Source organism: Lolium perenne, chromosome 7 (genome assembly GCF_019359855.2).
Source record: "Lolium perenne isolate Kyuss_39 chromosome 7, Kyuss_2.0, whole genome shotgun sequence".
NCBI classification, from domain to species: Eukaryota; Viridiplantae; Streptophyta; class Magnoliopsida; order Poales; family Poaceae; genus Lolium; species Lolium perenne.
In genome coordinates, this window is record NC_067250.2 from 119,515,993 (window position 1) to 119,538,587 (window position 22,595).

General features: G+C 44.7%; 1 protein-coding gene across 1 annotated transcript; it reads left to right on the plus strand.

The window, feature by feature from the left end:
* The first annotated feature begins 895 nt into the window (after positions 1-895).
* Positions 896-2,834, plus strand: LOC127323963 (E3 ubiquitin-protein ligase ATL6-like). The gene has a single exon (XM_051352082.2). It carries the CDS (start codon positions 1,023-1,025, stop codon positions 2,205-2,207), a length of 1,185 nt encoding a protein of 394 aa, XP_051208042.1. The 5' UTR covers positions 896-1,022; the 3' UTR covers positions 2,208-2,834.
* The last annotated feature ends 19,761 nt before the right edge of the window (positions 2,835-22,595 follow it).

Sequence of the window (22,595 nt, forward strand, 5' to 3'; positions counted from 1 at the left end):
ACGACCCACATTGATAGCGCCGAAATGGCGAATGGAGGGGCACGCGATGGCGTCGCAATAGGGTTGTAGTGTAGAGAGGGGTGCGATTTGGGTGTCGAGTGGCTTGTGTGCCACTAGAGAGCAGGTCCCTGAGGAGCAGAGGGGGACACGGGCATTGTATGCCTCGATGCATTCCGAACCCAAATGGTTAGGTCCATGCGCCTCGCTTTGTTTGCGTTGGGCCACCGGGCTTGGGTTTTCCTGTACTCATGTCCACGTGGACTAAAAAGGGAAGTCATGACCCGTTTGTGTTAGGCGTCTGGAGATGCCTTGATATATAGAATAAAACCACATGCTTTCTATTTCTCGTTTATGTGTGAATAAGTTTTTAAAAAATCACGTGGTATCAACACCAACCTCAAAAACTAATCCTTACCAAGGTCAATCTTGTAAAAGCAACTCGCATGGTAATACAAAAGGTGTGTTATGTCAGAGACAATTAAACAGTGCAAATATTTGGCAACTGATTACATAAAATCGATTATAAGTATACGATTTTTTATCTGGATGAGAGAGCTTACAATTAAGGTGGCTTTGGTTATGGAGGAGTAATGATAGGTTTTCAACCGTAAGAATTTTTTTTTTCCTATATAGATGATCTACTATGTATTACGTCTTTTACGGTCGGCTCTATGACATGTGAAGAATATATATCTATTGATGTAAGTATCTACGGATTGATCCTCAAGAAACAAGACACCATATTGATTTTATGTCAACTTTTTCAAAATGTCATTATTTACCTACGAGCAGCACCTCTCATAGGAGCACTGGATATCTCTCGTACGGGACATTTCTTGCGGTGGATTTAAGGATTCTTTGCCAGGCATTGCAGCTCATTTGCTCAGCTCATCACCGCGGGGTGTCCTTTATCTCTTCCCTCCCACGTATGAATATGAACACACTCCTTACTCTGCAGTTTCCCGCCGGCCGCCTCCGTTAATACTCTCACCCAAAAGGAGAATCGAAGAAAACCACCATCGATGGACCGGAAGGGCGGCCGCGGTAATGGCTGCAGCTCCTTCCTCGTCCTCATCCTACTCGTCGCTGCGGCGGCCGACATCGCGGCGGCGCAGGGCGGCTCAGGCCGGGGGCCGAGCTACCCGCAGAACTTCAACCCGTCCATGGCGGTCATCATCGTCGTGCTCGTCACCGCCTTCTTCTTCCTCGGCTTCTTCTCGATCTACATCCGGCGCTGCGCGGGGGGTCCGCTCGGCGGGCCCGGCGAGCACCTCGGCGCCGGAACCAGGCCCGGCGGGATCATGTTCCTCAACGCCTCGGCCGCCGCACGGTCCAGGAGGATGAGGGGGCTGGACCCGGCCACGCTGGAGGCGTTCCCGACGATGGCCTACGCCGACGTGAAGGCGCACAAGGCCGGCAAGGGCGAGCTCGAGTGCGCCGTGTGCCTCAGCGAGTTCGAGGACGACGACATCCTCCGTCTCCTGACCAAGTGCTCCCACGCGTTCCACGCGGACTGCGTTGACGCTTGGCTCGCTTCGCACGTCACCTGCCCCGTCTGCCGCGCGAACCTTCTCGCCGACGCCGAGGCTCCAGCGGCGGCCAACAGTGCTCCTGCTGCGTCGACGACCCCGGAGCAGGATCTCCTAGCTGCGATGCCGCTGCCGCCGCAGGAAACTCCCACGGCGCCGCCGGAGCAGGTGATGGTGGTGATCGCTGATGTCGAGGAGACGGAGGAGGAGAGGATCAGGCGGGAGGAGGCGGCCGAGCTGGTGCGCATCGGCAGCGTGAAGCGCGCGCTGCGCAGCAAGTCCGGTCGGACTCCTGCGCAGTTCCCGCGCTCGCACACCACAGGACACTCGCTCGCCCCGCCCGCCGAGAGCTCGGATCGGTACACGCTGAGGCTGCCCGAGCACGTCCTCCAGGAGGTCGTCGCGGCGGGGAAGCTGCGGCGCACGAGGAGCCTCACGGCGTTCCGAGAGGGCGGCCGCGCCGGCGGGAGGAGCGTCCGGCTCGGCCAGTCCGGCCGGTGGCCCAACATGTCGTCGTTCTTGGCGCGCTCGTTAACGTTCTCGGCCTGGGGCTCGAGGAGGCGTGGCGAGGCCGACGCGCCCGGTAAGGGCTCGACGAAGGTCGCCGGCGACGGCAAGGCCGCGGAACAGGCGTGCGAAGGCGGGGCGTGCCCGCTGCCACTTGGCGGGCGTGTTTGACGTGGCTTTTTGACCTGAGAAAAAGTACACTGAAATTAGGAACTTGCTTTGCCAGACAAAAAGATTAGGAACATGTCCTTGTCGCCGCCGTTAATCCGCTTTTCGGCGGCCGGGTTTAGAGCAGGGTTTTGTACAGAAACACTTTTCAGCTGTCCGTTAAACTCCATGTATTGTTTGGTTTCTTGTACAGTAGTAATTCGAGAGGTGTACAGGAGAAGAATATTTTGGAAAAAATGAGCGCGAGGAGTGGCAGATTGCTGGATTCGGAGAAGCAACAGAATACTGCAATTTTACAGATCTCGGGTTTTCGGGTTTGCCATATACTTGGGATAATCGACAAGAGGGCGATAATAATGTGAAGGTAAGGCTGGATAGGGCCCTGGCGGATGAAAAGTTCTTGGATCATTTTGGGGCAAGTTCGGTCACTCATATTCAGCTCGCCGAATCTGACCATTGCGCATTATTAATTAAAATCGGGGGCTATGTTCCTCCTGGACCTGGAGAGGGGCGGTATCAATTCAAGTATGAAAACATGTGGCGTCGAGACCCATCATATTTTCAACTGGTTAACTCATCTTGGGTCTCTACGGGACAGAATATGCAGGATATTGGAAATGCTTTAGAGAATATGCAGATGGCACTACGCAACTGGAGTTATAACTCATTTGGTTCAGTGCGCGGTGAACTGAAGTGGTTGAGGGCTAGACTTGAGAAGATACGGGGTAGAAGCCTATACTCAGGACCAACGAGGGAAGAAAGAGATGTCCTGAAACGCATGTCAGAATTGCTAGCTCGAGAGGAGGTCATGATGAGACAGCGGTCAAGAGTGCAGTGGCTGAAAGACGGCGATCGAAACACGTCTTTCTTTCAAGCTAAATGTAAGCAACGCAAAAGGCAAAATTTTATTCAGTCTTTAAGGGGAGAGGATGGTGTTATTTTCCATGAACAAAAGGAGATACAGTTAATGGCTATGAACTATTTTTCTACCCTATTCACTGCCCAAGAAGACCTTCAACCAGACGAGGTTGCCCAACACGTACCTCGCAAAATGAATAAAACATTGTGCAGCCCATTTATGGAGAATGAAGTAGAGCAAGCCCTCTTCATGATGAAACCCAACAAATCTCCGGGCCCCGATGGTTTTACAACTGGATTTTTCAAACTCACTGGAGTATTTTGAAGAAGGATATATGTGCAGCTGTGATAAACTTCTTGAACGGAGGAATTTTTCCCGAGGAAATGAATTCAACTATCCTTGTGCTGATTCCAAAGGTGAAACACCCTCAGTTAATTTCAGAATACAGACCTATTTCATTATGCAATGTGATATATAAACTTTGTTCCAAAGTACTTGCAAATCGCCTTCGGCTTATTTTGAATGAGATCATATCTGCTGAGCAAAGTGCTTTCATACCCGGACGACTTATTACGGACAATGTGCTTATCGCATATGAATGCATACACTACCTGAGGAAAAAGAGAGGAAAGTCAGGAGCTTGTGCCATTAAACTGGATATGGCCAAGGCGTATGACCGGGTAGAATGGTCTTACCTACGATCCATAATGAACAAGATGGGTTTTGATGCTCGATGGATTAATGTCGTCATGAGATGTGTGGAATCAGTGTCATTCTCGGTTAGGGTGAATGGGAAATTGTCAGAAAGATTTAAACCTTCAAGAGGTCTTCAACAAGGTGATCCCATATCACCATATCTCTTTCTACTTTGTACGGAAGGGTTATCAAGTTTACTCAAGCATTCAGGCCCTCAATTCCTATGCAAAGGTGTTCGGGTAGGCATTCACACACCATGGATCTCACACTTGTTGTTTGCTGACGACTGCCTTGTTTTCACGCAAGCTTCCCAACAAGGAGCAGAACATTTGCAAATAATTATGGAGAAATATCATAAAGGTTCAGGACAGTTGGTCAACAAAAACAAATCGGCAATATTTTTTAGTTCAAATTGTGTAGATGAAGTTAAATCATTTGTTAGGAAAATATTGGGGATTGATAAAGAGGCTTTGGAAGAAAGGTATTTGGGGCTCCCTACAGCTCTCGGTCGGAATACGACAGCGGCGTTTGAAAAGATTACTACACAGGTGAAAAACCTTGTTGGAGGTGTTTGTGAAAAGAATCTCAGTATGGCTGGCAGGGAAGTTCTCGTGAAATCAAATGCTCAAGCAATTCCCACTTACTCGATGAGTTCTTTTCTCCTTTCTAAGAATACCTGCAAGAAAATTACATCGGCCATGGCTAAATATTGGTGGGGTGGTGATGGTGAAAAACGCAAAATGCATTGGAAAAAATGGGAGGACATTGCAGTACCAAAGAGTGAAGGAGGAATGGGTTTTCGGGATATGCGACTTTTTAACATTGCAATGCTAGGCAAGCAAGGATGGCGGCTTCTTACTAACCCAGACTCTCTTTGTGCTCGTGTATTAAGGGGTAAATATTATCACGACAAAGAGTTCATGAAGGCAACAAAGAAAAAGAACATGTCTCACACTTGGAGAGCTATTCTTGTGGGGAGGCAAGCTCTCGAGCTAGGCATGATCAAAAGAATTGGTAATGGTACTTCTATAGATGTCTGGAAGGATAAATGGATACCCGGAGTTCCAGGATTTAAACCATTATGTAAAGGACAAAATGCTATGGCAAGGATAGTCTCTGATCTGATGACAAATGATGGCTGGAATCAAAATGCCTTGCGGGAAAATCTGATGCCACTTGATGCTGAAGCAGTTACTCGAATCCCATTGGGGAAACTTGAGGATGATCAATGGGCCTGGGCGCCACAGCGTAATGGGGTTTATACTGTTAAATCAGCTTATAATTTGCTGTCTCGGGAGGCACAAAATAAGAAAGATAAGACTGAATCATCCAATGTAGTCCAAGGTGATCCATGGAAATCAATATGGAAATTACATGTTCCACCAAAGATTCAAATCATTTTGGTGGCGTGTAGTCCATGATTTTATACCGGTTCGGAACAATTTGAAAAAACATCATGTTGAAAAGTGGAGTCAATGCACTGACTGTGGAGCTGACAAGGAAACAACTTATCATGCTTTGTTGGAGTGCCCTTTTGCTCGTTGCTTTTGGGAAGAGATAAAAAAAATTGACAGGTATTAAACTGCCCCCTCTACACCCTGTAACATGGGCAAGAGATATTCTTGATGCTGCAATATGCCCTTCTGATCATACTAAAGTAATCTTGTGTGGGATGTGGGCTATTTGGTGTGAGAGAAATAAACGACGGCATGGCGAGGAACCTAGAACCTGGAGAGCTGCCTGCAGATGGGCGATTGATACTGCTCTTGATATGGCACAAGAGGCAAAGCCAAAGGCAGAGGTAAATACGGGGGTACATGTTAATACAGGATGGACTAAGCCAGAAGCTGGTGTGCTCAAATTGAACTGTGATGGAGCATTCAATGCAAAGAAACATACAGTATCAACGGGCTGCATTATTAGAGATTCAAATGGAAGGGCACTGGGAGCAAGAGCTCGGTGGTACAGGGCACTGGCAGATGCATTACATGCAGAGGCTTTAGCGGTAAGAGACGGTGTTGCTTTCTGCGGTCGCTGGCGTACTTGCAATTTAAGGGTGGAGACTGACTCTCAAATGCTAGTGAACTTGTGGAAAAAAAGGAAAAATCACAGGGCAGAGATCATACCGATTCTCCACCAGATAGAGGAAATTAGTAAAGTTTTTAGCTCTTTTGAAATCTCCTACGTTCCTAGGAATGCTAATTTAGCAGCGCATTATTGTGCCAAGGAAGCATCACCGTGTAATCCAGAATGTATGTGGATTGGCCGAGAGCCAACATCTGTAGAATCGGTGATACAGCTAGAATGTAATCCTACTTGAAATTTAATAAAGTCTTTGTTTCTCAAAAAAAAAAAAAAACTTTGGCATCTGCTCCTCCATCATCGTACACCACTAAATAGAAGCCGTGTAAAATGAGTAGTAAATGGGCGTGCCTTTCACGCACCGTGTCAGTGTGTCACTTTAATCATCTTGATTGATAGACGATGGGGACGGAGAAAATAAGCATCGCTATTAACCGAGTGTCCTCCATGGCGAATGGCGATATGCCTTTCTAAACTCCTCCACCCCAAATCCAATCTTTCCCTTCCCAAATTTCTTCTAATCCAGTCTGATCAATCGATCCCCAACCCTCTTCTCCCTCCTCTCCATGCTTTTCCACAAACAGATCTAGGAAAAAAAATCCCCAATCTGCTGGGCCAGTCTCTACATCTCCGCTCCATCTCTTCTTCGTTTCTGTGTTTTGCGAGTAATCCCTCCACCCCCACAGCCAACGCCCCCAACGCCCACTGTCGCCTGCTGCTTCCAATTCACGCTGCTGAAATCAACATGGTGCTTTTGCCTTCGTTTCATAGTTGAAGCTGCCCGCTCTCGCTTACACTACAGACTCGGTCAACGTTGGAGCTAGCGGCATAAACTAGATAGAGATGAAACTTGTTGGTTGGAACTGTCGAAGTATGGGAAAGGACCTCGACAACTCCACCAAGATGGAGTACCTTGCCAGGTTCATGAAATCCACAAATGCACAAATAACTTTTGTCTCAGAAATAAGAACATCGAGGTACAGTTCTGCACATCTAAACTCTCGTTTTAACACCTCTGATAGCTTCGTGGTTCCTTCTAATGGTCGATCTGGAGGTCTCTGGTTACTTTGGTCTGATGATGTTATTGTTTCCATCAAGTTCTTCAACCACTATATGATTTTAGCTTTAGTAGTAGATAGAACTGCCAATGTAGAATTTGCTCTGGCTTGTATTTATGGTGACCCCCAGCATCGCCACACTAAATCCATATGGGATCAGATTTCTAGTTTTGTTAATGAAAACCTTGGAAAACCAGTAGTTTGTCTAGGTGATCTGAATGACATCATGTGTGATTTGGAAACCACTTCTACTAATGTGAATAAAAATCGGATGCGTGCTTTCAATTCTTATATCAAGCAATGTGGTATGTTTGATTTAGGTTTTAATGGGCCGGCTTATACTTGGACAAATATGCGTTTTTCCTCTAAACCTATCTTTGAAAGGCTTGATCGTTGTATTGCAAATGCAGAATGGTGTGGTGTCTATCCTAATACTAATGTGTTCAATTTACCTATAATTCACTCTCTCAGCGATCATGCACCTATTCTAGTTACCACTGATTCCCAGTTTCGTAGACCTAAACTTCACTTTAAATTTGAAAACTGGTGGACTTTTGAAGAAGATTTTCAAGGTGTTGCAAAAAATGCTTGGGTCTCTTCAGTTAATAAACCTTTCCATGCTAGAACTACTAATCTTGCAGGAAACATGAAAAGGTGGTGTAAGAAGAAGAAACCTTTACAACAGCAACTTGAAAATATTCAAAATCAGATCAATGAAATTCAGTTGAAGCCGCTGCAGATGCAAGACCACTCCCTTCAGGAAAGGTTAGCTGCCCAATATGAAGAAAATTTGACCAAGCTCACAGAATTTTATAGGCAGCGTGCAAAGAAACATTGGGCGACCCAAGGTGATAGGAACACATCCTTCTTTCATAATGCTGTTCAAAAGCGTAAGCGTCGGAACCGTATTGTTTCTATTAAGGATACTCATGGCAATAATCTTTTTGATCCGGATGATATTGCAAAGGAGTTTGTTAATTATTTCAAGACTATTTTTTTGCTCCTCCTCCACTAACAATACCAGGATCAATTTAGAGACAACGACTCCTCAAGATTCAAGTGATTTCACCAACTCTATCCCTGACAAGAAGGAGATTTGGGAAATACTCAAGGAAATGAAGAAAAATGCTTCTCCAGGACCAGATGGATTCAATGTAGGTTTCTACCTTTCGGCTTGGAGTTGGATAGGAGATGATGTCACCACACTGGTAAGAAACTTCTACACCACAGGTATTATACCACCTCATCTCAATGATACTCACATTGCTCTCATCCCTAAGAAGCTAGCTTGCCATGTGCCTTCTGATTTTAGACCCATAAGTTTGTGCAATGTCATTTACAAAATAATTGCAAAATCGCTAGCCAACAGATTGAAGGAGCACTTACCGGATTACATTCACCCTTCTCAACAAGCTTTCATTGAAGGTAGACGAATTAGCAATAACATTATTGTTGCTCAGGAAATTGCTCACTCTTTCGCTTTATCTTCCTGGAATAGCTTTGACTTTATGCTCAAAATTGATCTTGCGAAGGCTTTCGATAGAATAGAGTGGCACTTTATTGTTTCGGCTCTTGCTCGTAAAGGTCTTCATGATCATTTCATAAAACTTGTGTATGCTTGCATTTCATCACCGACTTTCTCTGTAATTATCAATGGTCAATCTTTTGCGAAGTTCGAAAGTAGTAGAGGTATAAGACAGGGTTGTCCGCTATCACCATATCTTTTTGTCCTTGCTGTAAATGAACTATCTATCACTCTTCAGAATTCTCTGCAAGCTAACAACCTCTCAGGAATTTCTCTGGGACAAAACTGTCCTCCAATTCACTCCTTGATGTTTGCGGACGACTTAATTGTTTGTGGTAAAGCGAATCTGCAGGAAGCTACCTCTATTCTCAATCTCTTAAACCAATTCTGTCGGGATTCGGGTCAAATTCCCAACTGGAGTAAATCTGGAATTTTATTTAGCAAGAATGTTCCTTTGCAAGTTAAGCGGGAAATAAAAACAATCTTTCCAGCACCAGACATTGACAACTCATTTGTTCATCTAGGTCACCCTTTGGTTTTGCCTTCCAAAGATAGATCAGCAGCTTACGGTTTTGTGTACGATAAATTTAAATCCAAGCTAAGTACTTATAAAGCAAATAGACTCTCTCATGCAGCAAGATTAACTCTTATAAAATCTGTTTTCTCGTCTATACCAGTCTACTATATGTCCAACATCCTATTTTCAAAAAAATTCCTAGCTAAGTTGACTGCCATCATTAGGAATTTTTGGTGGACAGGTGTTCAAGATGACTGGACCACTAAAAGCCTATGTCTAAGAGCATGGGCTGATATTTGCATTGGAAAAAAAATTGGTGGTCTTGGTGTTAGAAATTTGCAGGCAATAAACCAAGGACTAATTCTATCGACGGCTTGGAGACTGGCAAAGGAACCACAAAGTCTAGTTGCGCAGATTCTAAAAGCAAAGTATCATCATGACACATCCATTTGGAGAGCCAACCCAAATGTACCAAAGTCAGCATTTTGGTCTGCGATTCTCAAGGTAAAACCTCTATTGATTTCAGGTTCAATATGCCAAATAGTTGATGGTAGTAGCTCGATTTGGAGTGCACCCTGGTTTATGGGTTGGGAAACCATATATGATCATCTCACAATACAGGAGCAACCCTTCACATATCCTTCTTTGGTTAAAGATCTTTGGATTCCAGGTCAAAAGCTTTGGAATACTAATTTAATTGCTTCTTTATTCAGCCCTGAAACAGCTCATGCAATTGTTCAAACTCCCATAATTGATGCAGATGGTCAAGATACTCTAGTTTGGAAACTAACCCCTGCAGGTACTTGCACGTCTAAAAGTGCATATAAGCATTGCTTCAGCAACCTCCGACTCCCACCAAGGCAGCGCCCGAAAACTGTTTCTCCGCAGATCATCTCTCTTCTTAACCAGGTCTGGCAGGATAAAGAAATGGCACCAAGAGTTCAAACATTTGCTTGGAGACTTCTCAGGAAAGCTCTTTCCACGGGTAAGAGGGCAAGCAGGTACTCCAAACACATTAAAGAAGGTTGCTCTAGATGTGATAATAAAGAAGATGAAATGCATATGCTATTCTTATGCCCTTTCTCTAAAGCAGCATGGTTCTGTTCTCCCTGGTACATTAAAACTGAATCTCTGGCTGCTCATCACAACTCTATTCCTGATATGATTTATGCTTTGCTTACATCTGGACATCCAATCATAAAACCTACAACTCTTTATACTTTTTTGTGGTGTCTATGGAAGGCTCGAAACGACACTCTGTTTTGTAGGAAACCTGGTAAGCCTTCGCAGGTTTTTGCAGCAGCTAATGCTATTATTAGTGCTACAAAGTTGGAGGTCTCAAGCTCCACTGGACAACATAGTAAAGTACAAGTCAACAACATTCCAGGAACAAACATAGTTGAACCATCAAGCATCATAGGCACCAAAATATTCACAGATGCGTCTTGGGGACAAGTTGAGGAGCGCGGAAATTCTCCCAAACCGGGTGGGCTAGGAATTTGCATTAATTTGGAAGGCAATCAGAAGTGTTCCCAACTCCTTATCTCGGCTGTCTCGCCACCGGTATCTTCAGCGCTACAGGCTGAAGCCTTTGGTCTCCTTCTCGCAGTGAAGCTAGCAGATCTTCTTCGACTTGAACAAGTTACTTTCTTCACCGATAATGCTACTCTTGCCAAAGCTGCAGCTGATCACAATGTACAGGATGCCCCTGGTCATTGGGAAATCAGACCGCACCTTGCTCATGTATTCAACAATAGCTCCTTTAACTCTGATAGGATATTTCATATCTCTAGGAGTTTGAATGTCAAGGCAGACCACTGTGCCAAGCTAGCTCTTAGGATTCAAAATAGAACTTTCCTTTTTAGATGCTTGGCAAGTTCTCAAGAAAATGCTTCTTGCTCATTTTCAGATGTATTCTCGAACCAAAGTGTTGCCATGTGCACACTACTCTCTGTAAAGTGCTGTTAAGGTAATAAAATCTTTGTTGTTCAAAAAAAAAAAAAAAAAAAAGATTGATAGACGATGAAATTACTGTACCATTGACTTGACCCCGCGCCATATGCTTGTCCTTGTGAACTGGTTAACAAACTTCATGAATGCAAGCAAGGACTAATCATCGTTTACCAGACGGCCGGCCCACCTGTCGTGTCCGAACGTTTCCTTTTCGGTTTTGCCTGTCAAACAAAAATGTGAACAAGAGATGTGCAATTATATGCGGCCGTGCGGGCGAGTACCCGACTACCCGTGTGTGTGAAAAAAGTCCAGTGTTATAAACACTTTGAGTAGAACACTCCCAAAAATATTAAAAATTAAAATTCAGAACAAATTGGGAGAGTAGATAATTCGACTAAGACATAGAGAAGCAAAAAATGACAAATTAAGCCGTAATAGCGTAAATAAATGTAGTTTGGGGCACTCTTTATAGCTGTTTTTTTGTCGTTTTTGTTTGTTTATCCATGTGTAGGTAAAATTTATGTTCAAATATTTGTGAGGCCATAGACTACACAGATTGTGTTATAATTTAAAAAACGTTAACTCTGAACCAGTACATGAGGAGGGGAGATAGGTGATCGTGGGGAAACCATCTAGGTTCCGTCTCCCTTGCTGGTTCGCTCCGTTTTCGGTGGCCTTGGGGCCTGGAGGCGTGGCAGACCGTGGCCCCTCACCGGCAGAAAGGTTTTTGTTCTTTGCAGTGTCTTCTTGAAGATGATAAGACGGCGGCTACATCTTAAAGTCAGAACAAGATTCTCCCTACCTTATCCTCGCTCCAGTGGTGCTCTAGTGTTGGTGGAGGGCACGTGGAGTTGTGCGGCCAACGGATCTTCCGGCATCCTATCTTTTTTGTGTTTGTTGTGTGGTTTCAGATCTGACTCTTACGATCTACGGATCTCGTCTTTAGCGATGGTTGATGCTCTCGTGCACTAATATTTTGGAGCCTTAGCACGACGACTTCTTATTTATCTATTACAACAAGCTCTCTTGCGACAAGTTTTGCCCGGCTCATGGAAGAATTCTGAAGAACACTTACACAACATTCTTTGCAAATATGAAAACCCCATAAATTACCACAATCAACTCATCTTTAGGAAATAAACCCGATCTTGAGCGCCACCAGCCAAGATGGAGAAGCAAACTGGAACTGTCGAATCTCCAATTTTGTGATTTATTTCACGAGTTTTGCATTTTTCACCTCGCGTTCGCAACAACATGCCTCCCCGACCTCGGTGTAGTGCGCCGTTGCCCACCTCACTCGCTTGAATTTTATTTTGAAAATCTAAAATTTCTGGATCAAACTATTATTGAAGTGTGTGACAGATGGAAACATAAAATTTGAGTTATTAATGGTGTGACAATATAACAAGAATTGGGTTCATATACAAAAATGGGATGAAATGATATAGAAATGGAATAGGGGAATGCTATTTTTGGAACGTGATAAAGTGTCCGCCCCATTTCACCCACAAATAGTCAAATTTATGGGAACACATATGGAGATCTACTAGAGTTGCTCCAACTATTGTGATGTCACTATCCATTCAGATAGTTGTACTTGCTCATTCCAGTTGATGATTAATCTCCTATAAATATATAATATTTAAAATCCAAACATCCATTATATGAATCACTTCATTAATAAATACATGAGGATTTACACAAGAACAAGAACATTCTTACAATATTAAAGTTTGAGGGTTACTTCTTATACAAAGTCAAGCTCTAGAGAAGTTTGGCCCTAGAGTAGTCTGCTATTCCATCTCCCTTAGGTTAACTTGGAAGGAACTATAATATTCATGATGGATCCATCTCTTATCTAATGGCCTGCTGGTTGTAAATTGGTTCTTTTGTTTTGAAGTCATTTGTAGCTATCAATATCTTTCCTCAAATACGGCAGCGGGCTGGCTTGACGGGTAGAGTTTTCCACGAGACTCCTATGCTTGTTGTTCTTATATAGTCCTATGAAAAATGGCGTTGTGGATCGAGCACGGCAGCTGACCTATGAAGGACATATATGGTGATACGTATCCGATACGCGATATGGGGATACCGCGATACAACATTTTTCCAAAAATGGAGATACGATGATACGTTCATTTTTTTTCCAGAATCGAATTTTCATTATCTATTGATAACGATTGCAGGCAAAACCTATCCAAAAGCAGAGAACTAGCAGGGGAAAGGAGCACCGCACATCTAACGCTAGTGTTCGACGGAGAGCGACTAGGAGTTCTCTTGCAGGACATGTACAAGATAATGCGACGGTTTTCAATGGCCAGATCATCAGGATCCGCCGCATTTTTCAACAAAACGAAGCAAACTTGTCGAAGCAACCATTCTTCACACGCCCAGATCATCAGCGTCCTCGGGATCATCACCATCGATTTCCATATCACCCTCTGAGCGCGCAGTCAATCGAGGCACACCACTTGAGCCAACGGCATCACTTCTCCTAGAAGCAGACCCATGGCAAGGTTGAGCAGCGCATCAACTCCTTGCTGCAACTGCGAGGCGTCAACTGCATTGTGTGAACCTGCCAAATATTTTATAAAATCCACATATTGATAGATTAGATCAACAAGATTTTTAGGGAATTTCTTCTCAAAACGGGCTTTGTTACGCGATTTCCAAATGGCCCGGCAGATCGCATCCAGACCAGCAATTTGGACATTGCGGCTAGCCCGGAAATATTGCGGCATCCACCAAAATAACTGGGCAAACGACCCAGGACGAGTCTGGGGGCCAACAGCCGTCCTCACCATGCTCCATAGGTATTTTGCTGCAGGACAAGAGAAAAGCAGATGCAAAATGGATTCATGGGCGAAACAGAATTGGCAAAGAGGATCCCCAGTCCAGTTTCTCTTCAACAGATTATCCTTTGTAGCTATGGCATTATGCTAGATCAACCATAGCCACACCTTGATTTTCAAAGGGAGTTTACTTTTCCACAGATGTTTGAAGGATCTATCAATGACATTCTTGCACAACCTCTTGTACAGGCTCTTGACAGTAAACTGACCATTTTTTGTCCACTTCCATATCGGCCTATCCATTGCATCCGTCAAAGTCCCCTGATTAAGGATATTGAGTAAGCCATCCCATTGTTCTTGCAAGTTAGTAGACATCCATCTCCTGAAAGATAGTCTCCAGCGCAGATTTGTTGCTGCTGCCACAATAATGCTTTGTTCATTGCAAATTTCATAGCTCTCAGGGAATTTATCTTTTAAAAGAGAGTGGCCACACCAACCATCTCCCAAAAGTTGGTCCTACATCCATTTCAAACTACCATTCTTCTGCCACACAGATAAATGTACCTTTCATGTAACAGATCAGACCACAAGGGGGAGTCTCCACTTCTGTGCTTGGCAAAATATATTCCAGAGTCTCGCATGTATTTTTTCCTCATGAAATCCTGCAAAGGTCCTTCATCATTCTCCAGTTTCCACCACCACTTACACATCAGACTGATATTGAATTTTTTCAAGTCCTTCACACCAAGCCCTCCTTTTCATTTGGGTTTACATATCCATCTCCATTTGACAAAGTGATATTTTCTTTTGTCAGCACCTCCAGCTCAAAAGAAAGCTCTGATTGGTCTTGATATATTTTCAGTATTTGTTTTATGGAGGAGCCTCATAGACATTTGATACACATCAATATTGGACAAGTAGGCATTAATTTTAATTAATATGCCGCCAATAGACATAGTGCCACCCATCCAACCTCCCATACTTTTCTTCACTTTTTCCTCAATGAACTCTAATTCAGCAATTGTCAATCTCCTAGCACATACAGAAGTGCCTAGATATTTAATAGGCCATTTACCTTTCTGATGGTTGAATAGATCCACATTTTATTGCAGTTTGTCACGATCATCAAGTACCAGCATGGTTTCACTTTTCTCAAAGTTTATTTTCAGTCCAGACATAATTTCAAAAATATACAAAAGAAGTTTTAAGTTCCTGGCTCCCTCACCATCATCTTGAATCAAAAGAATTGTCTCATATGCATATTGCAAAATAGCAACTACATCCACCACCAAGTTTTCAGGCAAACCTCTGATCAAGCCACTCCTTTGTGCATTAACAATTATTTTGGACAAGCTATTTGCTGCCATGTTGAACAGGAAGGGGGCAAAAGGATCCCCAATCTCACACCTTTGAAACTGCCAAAGTATGGGCCCACCTTGTCATTAATTTTCACACTGAGAGTCCCTTTTTTGACTGCTTCCTTGATCCAAGGAATCCATCTGTCACTGCAACCTTTTTGCTTGCAGCAATAAATCAGAAGTTCCAGTTCACTTTGTCATAAGCTTTTTCATAGTCAATTTTCAGCACAACTCCATGTTTCTTCTTGTTTTGGTTCTCTCGGGATTTGTTGTAGCAACATCAGCCCATCAGTGATATATCTCCCTCTAATAAAAGCATTATGACAAGGATGAATCAATTTTTCCATCACAAGTTCAGCCCTGACAGTCATTGCCTTGGTAATTTTTTTGAACAAGACTTGCAACAGGCAAATTGGTTTGTATTTCTAAATCTCTGCATCATCACTTTTAGGGATGAGAGTAATAATCACATAGTTTATTCTTTCCAAATTAATTCTGTGGTCATGGAAATCATTGAACATTCTAAGAATTTCGAACTTGATGATATTCCAGCAATGTTGATAAAATTACATAGGAATTCCATCAGGGCTAGCAACTTTATGTTTTTTTCCATCTGAGCTATTACTTCATGAATTTCTTCTTCAGTAAATGGTCTGTCAAGGTTCTCCCTATCAGTATCATCCAATTTTTCATCCATCTCCCATACATCATCATTCAACCTGACACCAACATCAACCACTGGACCAAACTATGTTTTATAGAAGTTGGTTGCATGCTCCAACAAGGTAGGAGTGCCTTGTATAGTATCTGATCCATCTTTCAGTGAAAATATTGTTCTTTTCCTTTTCCCGCCATTGGCCACTCTATGGAAAAATTTGCTATTATTATCACCTTGCAACAACCATTGTTCTACGCATCTTTGTTGCCAGAAAGCTTCTTCTTTTTCAAGTAAATGCAACAGTTCTTCTTGGATTTGAACTTTCCTGCAGGCTTGAGTTCTGGAGATACAACCATTTTCCTTTAGCTCTTCCAGATTGTCTAGTGCGTTCTAAGTGTAGATCTTGCTTTCTCTTCTTATCCATTCCCCTAATATTTTCTCCCCAGCCTTTTAGATCATTCTTCACATTTTCCAATTTGATTTGTACATTTTCCAAAGAATATTTTGCTCTAATAGGTTGTCTCCAAATTCTCTCAACTCTAGGGAAGAAATCCTCCCTCCTCCAGCAAGTTTTTTTCAAATCTGAAAGTTCTATTCTTATGCTCCTTGTTTTCCATGGTATCCAGGATAATTGGGTTGTGATCAGAAATATATCTAGAAATCTTGTGAATTGTTGTTAATGGGAAAATATTTTCCTATTCAGCAGTCATCAGGAATATATCCAACTTTTCCACAGTAGGATTTAAATGATTATTCGACCAAGTGAACTGTCCTCCAGACATTTCAACCTCTTTGAGTTCATAAGTATTGATAATAGCATTAAACATACTGGACCATTTACTTCTTCTCATCTCTTTATTCTTCTCAGAAGGAAATCTGATGATATTAAAGTCACCACCTATCAACATAGGTAGCATGTGATCATTGCAAACTTCCCCAGTTCCACCGAAAAGGCTTCCTTGTCCTCTTCCTGAGCAGCTCCATATGCAAAAAACAAATTCTATTTCTTCTGTAACTTAAAATCCTCCAGAGTCACTTTTATGTAAAATATGCCCATCATAGTGTCATGGATATCAAACTTGGAAATATTGAAACCACCAAGAATACCACCAGCTCTTCCAATGGAAGGGATCCATGTCCAAGAGAATTGATTCACAGGATCAATTTTCCTGAAGAAGGCCTGAGAGTAATCCTTCTTAATAGTTTCTTGCAAGCCTATGAAATCCAGCTGTTGTTCCCTAATTAAACCAGACAGGAAAGTACTCATACCTTTCTTCCCCACCCCTCTGCAATTCATGCTGTTACCTATCATAAATATGTAGGATTTTTCTTCCTCACTCTGGATCCAGTCACAATGCCACACACATGGTGATCATTAGAGACTTTCACATGGGTAGCATTGCATTCTATCTATTTGTCTCCAAGGATCTCAGAATTTTGCTAGAAGATTTCATTTTCTTCATGGTTTTCCTGGACAAGACTGGAGTGAACTCTTCACCATCTTCTTCCTCTTCCCCAAATCCGAAGAACAAAACCTCATTGTTTTCCACAGGTTGTTCTTCCACACCAACATTTTGTTGGAGTTGATACTTACAGTTCAAGTTATGTCTAGCTACCTCTAGATCTTTTTTTGCGAATATGACACTGGCATTAAAAGAAACAGCGAACAATACAAAGCACCCCAAGAAAAATGAAAATTACAATGTGATCCTTGAGAAGCCCTTCATCTTCAACCTCCAGACCGTGTCGACGACGCACCGCTGCTGCCGCTCCTCCCTGAGTCGGCTTGACGTCGTTGGTTGCAGACGGAACTCGCCGAACGGGACAAGAAGACCACATCTGTTCCAAAGAAGAAGAGGGATGAACTGCCGTTGAAGCTCCTTGACGATCCGAAGATCCCCACAGCCAGACGAAAACCTCGAAGACGACACCACTCCCACAAGAATCTCGAAGTTGCCGCCAAGATGGGGTTGAAGCCGGGGAGACCTTATTGCACGAGGCGGCGCCACCACCACCTGAGCGCCGCCACTACAAACTTTGACCCTACAAACAGAGAACGAAACCCACAAAATAGGGGGTGGAGCCCTCCCGACGACGAGGACTGCGATCCACCGCACCCCCATGGCCTGAAGGCCATAGAGGTGGGGCAGATCGGCGGTGGCGCCGACAGGAGGCGAGGAAGACCTAGATTTTGTTGGCTGCAATCTCTAGTTAAGTTAGATAGCTAGCTTAGGATTATGATGGAGTTAAGCCAAGCTGGCTCTATGTCACGGCGGCGTATGCAGAGAGCTTGGAGGCAGCTACCTCTAGATCTTTAATATGATTAATCCTATCAAGATTAAAGGTGTCAAGTTTAACACCCGTTTCAAGAGCTCTAGCATATATATCTTCATCATCTAAAGCATCAAATTTACTAAAAGAATTAAGGTTGGTACATGCAACATTTCTTGCATGGTTTTGAGTCCTGGTGCCATCTTCCACCCAAGATATGGCATGAGGTTGACCAGTAATCCTTGTACTCATTCTTGTTGGTTGTACAGGATCCTTGGCTCTTATCTCCATTCTTCCAGCATTTCCTTCATCGTTCCCCCGCATATCTTCCTGTGTCAGTACTTCTTGCATGTTCTCCTGCATGTTCTCTACTTCTGGCTGGGAGCCATCCACAGGAATAACCACATCCATGCGCTCATGTTCCAGGGAAGGAGCGGCAAGGGCAAGGACTGCACCATGTATGTACTCACCTTCCTCATGTCCTGCCTGGTTAACTTCCTCTGTGTCACTGCTATCATAATCCACCATATCAATAGAACCATCTCCTCCACCCTGTTGCTCATAAATTGGTTGCTCTTGTTCCTCTAGAATAGGTTCCATCAACTTCTGATATTTCTTCTGATGCATGAACCCTTTATCACTTCCAGTTTTGAACAGTTTGCTTACAAAGTCCATGAAGGAAGCATTATTATCCATTGAGGGATCTTCTAGTCCTCCTACATATTTATCCAAAGAAAGGGCAGTAATCACATCCTTATTTACATCTTGTAGAGGAGGAAGGTTTTCAGTATGATTGGTAGTCTCAACATTTCGGATCATAGCAGAAGATGAGGATCCGGTGTTATCCCCACCAGCAACAGCAGATGGATCCATAATCTTCTGAATTCTTGTTGAAAAAGAGTCAGATAGGTCATCAGAGATACTTGTTGTGCTAACAACGACATCTTTTCCATTTCCATTGCTACCATTAGTTCCCCTCTGATGAGATGGCTAAGTATTTCCTCATATGTCATCATTTCCACTTGCATTTGCATCACCATTATTTCCAGTTGCATTCAAGTCTCCATTAATTCCAGTTCTTTGTCTTTTTGGTGAATTCTGCTGAGGACCACCTTCAGGATTCTCCACAGCTGATGCATAGTAAGTTGCAGGATTGATATTGGGATCAATCACTTCTCTAGTATATTGAAACACATAAAATCCATTTTTGATAGCACCAATCCTAGAGCTGGGAACAAGAGCAGGGTCTTGGCAACCAATATTGACTCTTATGTATGCAAAATTCCTGAGGTAATTCATGTCCAGGGCCAAAGGGAGGCCATCCATATGCTAGCAGCGTAATAGGCAGTGGATTTGTTTCTGTATTTCATAGGGAAACCCTTCACTCAAAACCAAGATTCCTCCATAACGGCAAAAGGTTCAATGTCTCCAGCCCATTTTTTAATTTTAATAATGGTATCATCCACATTTTTCATGAAGAATTTACCAAAATGGGATAGTTCTTCGATGCACTTTGCATTGGGGAATCTAGAAATATACTGATTTTCAACTGCAACCTTGACATAAAGTCTCCACTTATATCCCATTGAAGAAGACCACACTTGGAACTCATGCTCCATATCTCTGAAAGTAGCCTCACCTCTTACAACTGTTATCTGAGCATAGTTAAGCAATTCCAACGATTGCACCTCTGCCTCCACGTCAGGAATAACATAGAAACCCTGACCAAAATCAGGACTACCATAGTAGGGAGCACGATACTCCCAAGGATCTCTGTCCTGACTGATGCTGATGTGATGGTTTTTCCCACAGTTTAGACATCCAAACGCATCATCGTTCCTAGGGTTTTGGAAAAGAAGCACACTAGGAGCAGTGTCTCTACTAGCCACAACCACTGATGGAGGTACATAGGACCCCACCGGCGTAACAATCCCAAGCGGAGCCACTGACGAAATAGGGCCAAATCTACCATCATTCGACTCAAGCGGATCGGCAGCTCTAACAGGGTTCGTTGTACTCACCATGGTAGTTTGTTGAGGAACGGATGATGAAGGACCGTGGCGAAGGGGTTTGTCGAAGAATCAGCCCGAGTCATTGCCATCTCCTGACGATGTGCCCAACGATCTCTGCTACCAATCGCCACAGCTTGATCTTCTTTACATTGTCGCTCCGCCAACGCCCTTTCCCTGGCAGCTTTCTCCGTGATGCGGAGAGTTTCGGCTCACCGCCGATCATCCTCCAACCTCCACTCTTCACTACGTCGATGCTCCTCCGAGCAGCAGTGCATCTCAGATTCTCCGCGCCTTTCTTCCTCTTGCTTCCATTCTTATTCACACCTCCTATGCTCCTCCCAGCGCTGCTCCTCTTCACTCCTCCTCTCATCCTCCCGCCTCTCCTCCGCCGATCTGAATATGTGGGCAGCATATGGAGCTCTTTGATATCCTCTCGGCGGAGATCTGCGGCCGGGAGATCTGCGCAGAGGACGACGATCCATCAGCTCAGTGGCCACTTGAGCAAAAGACCTAGCGTCACCAGATCTCACTCCTTGCTAGATCCGTGGTGGAGTCAACGGCGGAGAGGGGTAGCTCGGTGGATGGGGATCCCGCACGAAGATGATGCCGCACGCCGCCCTCGATCTAGGGTTTGGAGAGAGGTGGTTTGCGGAGACTCTCCCGCAGCCCGAGCCTAAGATACCCCGATTTGGTCTGCCATGAATATTGTTGGGCTGCGGCCTATGAACCAATTCATGCCCAACAACCGGCGCCATGGACCTGGGTTGCGCTTCTCGAACGGAGCCTGGTGAAGAGATCAACTCAACCACGCGTGGACAGGACAATGGCTAAGACGACTCTGCATCTCGCCCCGCCATTGACGCCCGCCGAAGCTCCACCAATTACGGTCCGATCAACACGCAAAAACTCAGGAACTTTAGCTGAACACCATTTCCAATCCATCACGAGCAAGTAACTCTCTCGGTCTCTCTCGTTGTCTCGTCCAACAACAGGAGAGAATCGCATCCCGAGGTCTGAACAAAATCGCACATGCGAGCGCCATCCACGATGTAGATGGCCTTTTACCTCCTGCTCAGGTTCGTCTCCAGGGCGGCGGCGATCGCCGGCAGATGGTGGGAGTCGCCGGCAGGGCATAGACAGAAATCGCCCGCGTGTCACCTACGCGACGTGCCGCTCACGAAACGTTCTACCATGATCCAGATCACTCTTAATCAACACAAACATAGTCCGAATCGAAATAAGATGTACACGAAAAAGATGTGTGTCGATGATACGAACCAATTCCCACAATCGGTTTCGAGTTTCGTCTCATAAATCGTCAATTTCGTGTATGAAATTTTAAACGAATTTTGTCAAATTCGTCGCACACGCTCAACCGTTTGAGATTTCCTTTCAGGAGTAGGTTCACCTCACCATTCCGCATGACTTTCATGTTGATAGGTTTTTGTTTCGATGTACATACGCTGATACATAATTGACTCACAAGTATACTGCAATCTGTATGTATGTGTGACTAAGGTTTGGAGTACTTTTGCTCAACTTCTCGCTCCCCATTTTCATGGACGGCGACGTGGTGATGAGGTGAGAAGTGAGAGGTGATAATACATGGTGGTGGAGTCATGGTGGTGTTCATCTTCGTGGTCGGCGACATGTTATGATCAACGTGACCGACGGTGTCATGGTGATGTTCGTTTTCGTGGTCGGCGATGTGCCCATGCTTGTGACCGGCGTGACCGACGATGTCCTGGTGGTGTTCTTCTTCGTGGTCGGCGACATGGTGATGCTTGTGACCGGCGTCACCGACAGTGTCATGATGGTGTTCGTCTTCGTGGCCGGTGACGTGCCCATGCTTGTGACCGGCGTGACCGGCGGTGTCCTGGTGGTGTTCGTCTTCTTGGTCGGTGACATGGTGGTGCTTGTGACCGGCGTCACCGATGGTGTCATGGTGGTGTTCGTCTTCGTGGTCGGTGACGTGCCCATGCTTGTGACCGGCGTGACCGGCCGCCGGCGGTGTCCTGGTGGTGTTCGTCTTCGTGCTCGGCGACATGCCCATGCGTGTGACCGGCGTCACCGATGGTGTCATGGTGGTCTTCATCTTCGTGGTCGGCGACGTGCCCATGCGTGTGATCGGCGTCACCGATGGTGTCATGGTGGTCTTCGTCTTCGCGGTAGGCGACGTGCACATGCTTGTGACCGGCGTGACCGACAATGTCATGGTTGTCTTCATCTTCGTGGTCGGCGACGTGCTCATGCTTGTGACCAGCGGTGTCATGGTGCTCTTCATCTTCGTGGTCGGCGACATGGTGATGGCTTTGACTGGCGTGACAGTGGTGCCATGGTGGTGTCTGCCTTCATGATTGTCGATGTGCCAAAGAGGTGAGAGGTAAGGTCACCATGTGGATAAATGGTGACGCTAGAACTGGGCTCGTATGTAACCAAACGATGGGGTCTAACTTTCTTCTCCGGCGCGCAAAAGGCCGCACAACCTACCAAACGATCTGGCTTTCATGGCCCATGGCCCATTCGCGACGCGCAGGTGAGTCCATCTCGCTAGGGCAGTGACCATGATTTCGATGCGGGGCAACCAAACGCGCTCCTAGCAGCTGACTT